Genomic DNA, 7659 nt, shown 5'->3' on the forward strand with positions numbered 1-7659 from the left:
GATATGTTTTATATATATATATATATATATATATATGTCAGGATTCACCATATATTGACTTTAGTTAATATAACACAGACAACTGATTCTCCTACAAGTATGAGGAGCAAAAGTCCTATCGAGTTTTCATAGTTTGTTACATTCTTAGTTATTTCACAGGAGATTCTTCGTGATTTAAATCCAAGCCACTAAGACAATCCTGTGCTTTGACTAGTGAATGAAATCTCTTTCTGGAGCCCATGTACTAAATGCAAAATACAGCTAGAAAAAGCACTGCATATGTTATGCCAGTGTCCTATAAACTCTTCTGTTGATACTGTCTGTGTCAAATTACCATCAGGCACAGAAACATTGTGGCTTTGCAATATTATTATTTAGAGGGGTATTTGACAATAGTGGTGATGTAAATGAGCACATTTGCAGCTGTGTTAATTTGAATACACCTCCGCTTCTGATCTGTTGCCTCAAGGCTGTTGCACATGTGGGGACCCATAGGAAGTCTATGTTTACAGTGACCAAACTTTAATATGGTTGAAGAAATCAACAAACACATTATGGAATGTCAATCATTTAATCTACTGCCAGTCAAATAATCTTTTATTTTGTTCAGTAACTGAAGCATGGATGGACCTTAAAGCCTATACAAATCCTTCACATTCTCCACTGGCAAGCGATGCAATTTACACACACTCCTCTCTCTCATCATACATGGTTTTAACTCAGAAAAAGGTCTCAGATGACTAACAGCCATCACCCTGACAGCAGTGCTGCAAACTTTACACCTGCTTTATCCTGACGTAAAATTTTAGCCACAGTTACCTCTCTTGCGGCAGTGGTAAGTCGGCGCAATAAGAGTATTTCTATAAATTTCCATTCTCTCCTCCTTGATTTTTGCTTCCATGAACAAGAACACCTTAAAGTACATATTGCATGAGACCCGACAAACTCCTACAGTGCCGCATTTCTTTACTTTCTCCACCGCAAAACTCTACTGTGACTCCTTCATAATTATGTACACACAATTTCCCTGTTTAGCCTTATTTAGCCACAATTCCCAGCGGCATGTGTGTAGAAAACCAGGTACTGAGCATCACCTTAATACCATCCCTATAGTGAAACACAGTGGTGGCCGCATCACGCTGTGGGGATGTTTCTCTGCGACTGGGACTAGGAGACAAATAAGGATAAAGGAAAGAATGGATGCAGAAAAATACAGAGTAATTCTGAATGAAACTCTCCAGAGCGTTTAGGATCTCAGGTTAGGTGAAGGTTTACATTTCAGCAAGACAACAACCCAAAGCAACTCTGTGAAAATCCTGGAAATGGCCCTGCCAGTCTGGATCTGAACCCAATACAGCATCTCTGGAGAGACCTGAAAATGGCTGTGCACCAGTGCTCCCCATCCAACCTGCTTGACTTTGAATGATTCTGCCAAGAACAATGGAATACATTTCCAAAAGAAAGAGGTGCCAAGCTTACAGCTTTCTTCTCAGAAGACTTCAGTCTGCATACTGAAGGGTCTGAATACTTTCGCTAATGTGATATTTCAGCATTTTATTTTTAATACATTTACAAAACACTCCAACCACCAGTTTTTGCTTTGTCATTGTGGAGTTTTGTGTGCAGATTGATGTGAAAAAAAATAAAATGAACCCATTTTAAGATCTGAAACATAACAAAATGTGGAAACCATGAAAGAATGAATACTTTCTCAATTCACTGTACACTTCATATACGCAATGTACAGATATGGTTGTAAAATACAGATCACTAATCTATGCAGATACTGTGGAATCATTCCCATAAAGGTTTGGACCCACCTGTCTAAAACCATCAGAGAAGTTGTTTCTGTAATATCGCATCACAGAGTTCCAGCCGTCCATCAGCAGCCCCCACTGAGTTCTCTTCCCCGTTCTGAAAGATCAACATGCGGATCAACACTATGCAGAAAATTACTCATTCCCCCATAAAATAAATCTGTTCCATTTTGGTGATCCCTGACCTTTTGTTTCATTTGCACATGTACACTTATAAAAATGTACCTAATTTATAACTAATTCAATTTAGTGAGGACATTCATGAAAATCATGTTTACTGACCATGTATGTTTAAACACAAGGAATTTTACTCCAGTACAGAAATTCCAAATGTGTGTTTTTCAGGCAACAAGAACATAGAAAAATAGGTCCATTTAAAATAGAAAAGAGACTAGGAGAAAAAAAGAAAATCTATTTATACATATACAAGGGATGGGCATTTCAAACTAATATGCTATTCGATATTCACTGGGAACTATTCGAGGATCACAAATACCTTCTTGATGGCTGTAGTCTCTACATATTTCTCTTGTTTGTATTTGCTGCTGTAGTAAAATGGTATACTGACCTCGTTATTACATTATTTTAAGATGCCGGAAAAAGCCAGGGAAAACACTGGCTCTTTGTTTTTGAAGACATAACCATAGTTGCATGAAATACTCGTTTTTTTTATGACTATTTGAATATCATTGCCCATCCCTAACATATTTACATATTTTGGCAGAAGTGCATTCAGACTGTTGTGTACAACAGTAAAATTTACAATTAATAGCACATGGCGTACCTACTATAAAGTAAATGCAGTTACAGTTCATTTGTAACTTTATGCAGCAAGGGCAGTTTTCAGTCAAATGTTTGCAAGGCAACTGGGCAGGTGGAACCCATGCTTTTTGTAGCGCTGCCATCCTCTCCAAACAATAAAGACAGGCTGCTCTGACTTTGACCAGAGATGTGGAACCCAGTGTAACAGATTATAAGCAGTACCTGTATGATAAAAATATTGTATGGCCTGACAATTCAGAACCTATACCGTTGGTGGATGGTATAGTAGGCTTTGCAACATCTGGTGGCCAAAAGGAGAAAAAGGAGAACTGCATGTTGGATTTTATGAGCCTCATGCAGGGATAAAAACACTGCATTCTTGATGCGGCGCTACTGAAAATGCGCCGCAAATATTATGTGGATGAAAAAGTGTGACACTTTGAATGCCTGCATCTACAACTGTTGTGAATGGGGCAGCTGACAACTAGGAAAAGATCAAGTGACACTCTGGAAAGACAGCTGACATGAGGAATAGACCCCACTTGGGCCACATGGGAGTGGCAACCCATGACAGCAGCAGCGTAATGTATTTAGATTGCAACAATCAAGCAACAAGTAAGAAAAAGAGTATACCCCGAGAGTCAGCGAGAGCAGGGGTGGATGATGACTCATAGGCAGAACAACAGGTTATTGACCTTGGAACAGATTTGATACTGAATAGGGTAGGCACTCCAGTAGAAACAAAAGTATCAAAGGTAGAAAAAAAAACAACTGCAGGTATGTCACTGTGGCTGGAACAAAGTGACATCAAACCAAGGCCTTAGAATACATCAGGGACAGAAAAGGTGCTTGGATGCAGGTGAAGAGCATAGTGGTCAGGGACCCCGCATTGAACAGTACTTCCTAAGAAGCCAGTCACGTCAGTCGGGTGAAATCCAGCAACAGGTGAGTAACCAGAGAGTGCAGGATATCAACATCCCTACCAGTGAGGAGGAAGCAGAAGGCAGCACCGAACAGCAGAGAGTGGTGAAAATAGGCAGCCAAAGAAGGAGAATGGCATAGGGCAAAAACCAAAAGTACATTGGCCTAGGGTTAGTGAAAAGGGGCATATGGGCAACAGTTAATTCAGATCTGGTAGATGCTCTAGAAGTACTGAAAGGGACAGTTGAGATGCAGCTAGAGAAAATGGGAGATGTAGTTTATGAATACAGAGTGCAAAGGTTTGGAGTTTGCGAGAGTTGAAATAAAGCAGCAGTAGAGATAGTAAAGTCAAGGCAGCAGCAGAAGATTGATAGGCTTGTTCAAAAACAAAGACAGCTTAGAAAGCAGTACAGAAAAGCAACAGAGTGAAAGAGACAGCATTAATATGTTGCAAAATGACCTGAAATCTAGGTTTGTCAAATCTAAGGGAAGCAGAAAGGCTTAGAAAAGCTAGGTGGAAAAAGGAACATGCTAGGTTAGGTTTTTATAAGGATCCGTACAAGTTCACCAAGGCACTATTTAATAAGGAGAAAAGTGGCACCTTGAAAGTGCCTGGGAGAGAACTAGAGGCTTGCTTAGAAAAGATGCATGCAGATAAAGATAGGGATAGGAAACTAGGTTTGCCAGTAGATATGGCCCCCACTGGAACAGTAGAACACCATATGAACACCAAAGATCCTGCTCTTGCTGGCCTAACTACCATTTCCATTTCTCAGTGTTGGTGATTTGGTGTTCCACTACCCAGGCATATCTACTGACAAACCCAACATCCTGTCCTTTATCTTTAGCTGCATGCATCATAAGCCTCTACTTCTCTTTTAGGCACGTTCAAGGTGCCACCTTTCTCCTTATTAAACATTGAGAGAAGTGGAAATGCTTTTAGGTGAGCAAGAGCAGGATCAGCCCCTGGTCCTAACTGCGTGCCCTGTAAAATATATAAATATGCTCCAGACATGTCAAGTTTTTTTTTGGAGGCTTATCACAGTATCATGGAAGAAGCTTCCCTAAATCATGGAAAACAGCAGGAGGGATTTTTATTCCGAAGGCCATTGCTTTCTAAGGTGTCTTTGTTCTTGAAGAAGCCTATCAGCGGGTCACTACAATGAAGAAAATCTTGCCTTATACATTCAGAAGGCAAACAGTCCTAAACTGCCCTACTTCAACTGACTCTTTCGCCAGGAAACCTGCTTTACATAATATTTAAAGTGGACACCTTTATTATCTTAAAGGGGAAGAACTATGCAAAAACAAGCACTCACAGACTTCACCTATCAGTGGCAAACAAATGTTCCTAGACAAATTTGAAAGAAGAAACATCACTCCTTGAATTGCTAAAGAAATGTGCCATCAAGACCTCAGTACACATCCCTTCTTAGCTGAGCCCAGCTAAACTTTAATGGCCCAGGCATTTAAGTCATAAATTCCTGGCTTTCAGCCAAGCTCTCTGACATCACACTATCAAGAATCTTTATTGTCATTATGCATAGCACAACAAACTTTTTTCCGGCAGCTCTCGGATTAAAAGACATATTATTTACATAACGCACAATTGTATAAGTAAATATAAAAATATGAACAAATAAAAAGGGATGTATGAGACCTAATCAAGTCAGCAGCATGTTAGCAGCAAGAGTGTAGTAACATTATAAGGTGCAGCTCAGTGCAAATCTCAGTCTTTAGGAAGAGGTGTGAGGTCCAGTGTTCTGTATCTGTCCATGGGGGGAGGTTGTGTGTGTGACTAGGGGTTGGGGGGGTGATTGATTTCACAGCTCTGGGTAAGAAGCTGTGTCTCAGTCTGTTTGTTTTAGTCTTTATATTCCTGTACCTTTTCCTGGAGGGAAGTGGCACAAACAGACTGTTGCCTGGGTGGGTGGGGTCTGCAGCAACCCGTCCGGCCCTCCTCTGGATCCGGTGAGTGTATAGTGAGTCCAGATCCAGAAGAGGACTCCCTACAATGCCCTGAGTTGTTCTCACCACCCGGGTCAAGTCCTTTCTGTCCTGTGCAGTGCAGCTCCCGTACCACACTGTCGCACTGAGACAGAGGATGCTCTCTACTGTCGCTCTGTAGAAGTTTGCGAGCAATTGAGAGGAGAGACCAGCGCGTTTCAGCTTCCTGAGAAAGAAAAGCCTTTGCTGGGTTTTCTTCACCAGATAGGATGTGTTCAGAGACCAGGTCAGGTCAGATGTGATGTGGATGCCCAGGAACTTGATGTTATCCACTTGCTCCACCACCTCCCCATGTATGAAAAGAGGAGCATATTTTGTCTTCCTGGACCTCCTATAATCCACAATGGCTTCCTTAGTCTTGTTGGTGTTCAGGACAAGATTGTTATCTGAACACCACCTTGTCAGGTGCTGGATCTCCTCTCTGTAATGAGTCTCATCATTGTCTGAGATGAGACCCACTACGGTGGTGTCTGCGAACTTCACTACTGTATTTGTGGGGTGAATGGCATCACAGTCACGGGTAAACAGAGTGAAGAGAACTGGGCTGAGCACACAGCCCTGTGGTGTGACTGTGTTCAGGACCATTGTGGATGATGTGCAGCTTCCGATTCTCACCACTTGACGCCTGTTAGTGAGGAAGTCCATAATCCAATGACACATCATTGCAGGCATTCCCAGATTGTGCAGTTTCAGTGCCAGTTTGTCTGGGATTACAGTATTAAATGCCGAACTGAAGTCAACAAATAGCATGCTGACATAAGTGTTAGGATGCTCCAGGTGGGACAGGGCTGTGTGTAATGCTATTGAGACCGCATCCTCTGTTGATCAGTTCTCTCTGTAGGCAAACTGATGGCTGTCCAGACCAACAGGGATGACATCCTTGATGTGCTTTAGAATGATCCTCTCAAAGCACTTCATAATTACTGGTGTCAGAGCAACAGGGCGGTAACCATTGAGGCAGGTGACAGCTGATTTCTTGGGCACAGGCACAATGATGGTGGACTTGAGGCACACAGGGACTGAAGTAAGATGCAGGGGCAGGTTAAAAATGTCCAAAAAAAGTTGGTCAGCACATACAGTAGCTTCAAAACCTGGCCTGACACCCTGTCTGGTCCTGAAGCTTTGTTGGTGTTGATCCTCCTCAGGCTGGAGCTCACCTGGTGTAGCTGCAGCACGAGAGGCTCGTGCTGTTCCTCGAGCTGAGGGAGTTGTATAGTTCCTCTGCTGCCAGGTGTATCGAAGTGTGCAAAGAAACTATTCAGTGTCAGGGAGGGTGGGATCATGGCTGGCCTGCTGGTTGTTGCCTCTGTAGTCTGTGTGGGGCTGGATTAGGTCGAGATTTGATCAGTTTTGACAATTAATCTGGCAGGGTCCACACGGTTTTTGTTGGCCAACTAGAGGGAAAAGCCCACTTACAAGCGCTTGTAGAATTTTAAATAAAAGTCCGGACTTAAAGTGTGTGTTTGAATGCAGGCCTGCGTGTGTGTGTATGTGCACTGTGACAAATTTAGGGTCAGGTGTGAGAGAGCTCTCTGGTTGTGTATATATGTTGTAAATTGCTCTATGTTCTGTCACATATAAAAAGTTTGCTTAAAACATTTATATTGTGTTATATTGAAGATTTATACAAGTTAAAGATACACTTAAAATATACTGTATATACATTGTGGTAAACTGCGTAGTTTTGCTTTGGGTGTGGTTGGCTCTGTGTGTGTATGTAGTCCACTCTGTGTATGTGCGGTCCGTGTGTGTGTCTGCGTGTTCATTGTATGTGTGCGTGAATGCGAGTATTTTAACTGCGTATGAAGAGGCGTGTGCATTTTTGGGTGTGGTAAAGGAGCCTGGTGCATTGATAACTGTATATTATTATATTCCTGTTGTTTTGCTTACTGGGTTTCAGTTGTTATTATCATAAGTTCAGTGTTTGTGTAGTTTATTTTTTATGAGGTTTGTGTTTAGAGGTTTATAGTCTTGCGGTTCTTTTTGCTGGTGACGTCATGGTCTGGGGAGAGCGAGTTGCAGTGTGACGGCTAGTTTGTGCACAAAAATTGATTATTGAGTATTGGTAATTGCAGTTCTTGTAATAAATTTATTCATTCATTCATTCATTCATTTTCTACCGCTTGTCCCTGAACGGGGTCACGGGGGGGGG

At 41.9% G+C, this 7659-nt stretch overlaps 1 protein-coding gene across 1 annotated transcript in view; it reads right to left on the minus strand.

The window, feature by feature from the left end:
* Positions 1-7659, minus strand: part of sacm1lb (SAC1 like phosphatidylinositide phosphatase b) — a 92446-nt gene that overhangs the window by 20758 nt on the left and 64029 nt on the right. The window contains exon 18 of the mRNA XM_020620660.1: positions 1821-1914. Within this exon, the coding sequence (XP_020476316.1) occupies positions 1821-1914 (94 nt within the window). The remainder of the gene's footprint in view (positions 1-1820; positions 1915-7659) is intronic.

Source organism: Monopterus albus, unplaced genomic scaffold (assembly GCF_001952655.1).
Source record: "Monopterus albus unplaced genomic scaffold, M_albus_1.0 scaffold245.1, whole genome shotgun sequence".
NCBI lineage: Eukaryota > Metazoa > Chordata > Actinopteri > Synbranchiformes > Synbranchidae > Monopterus > Monopterus albus.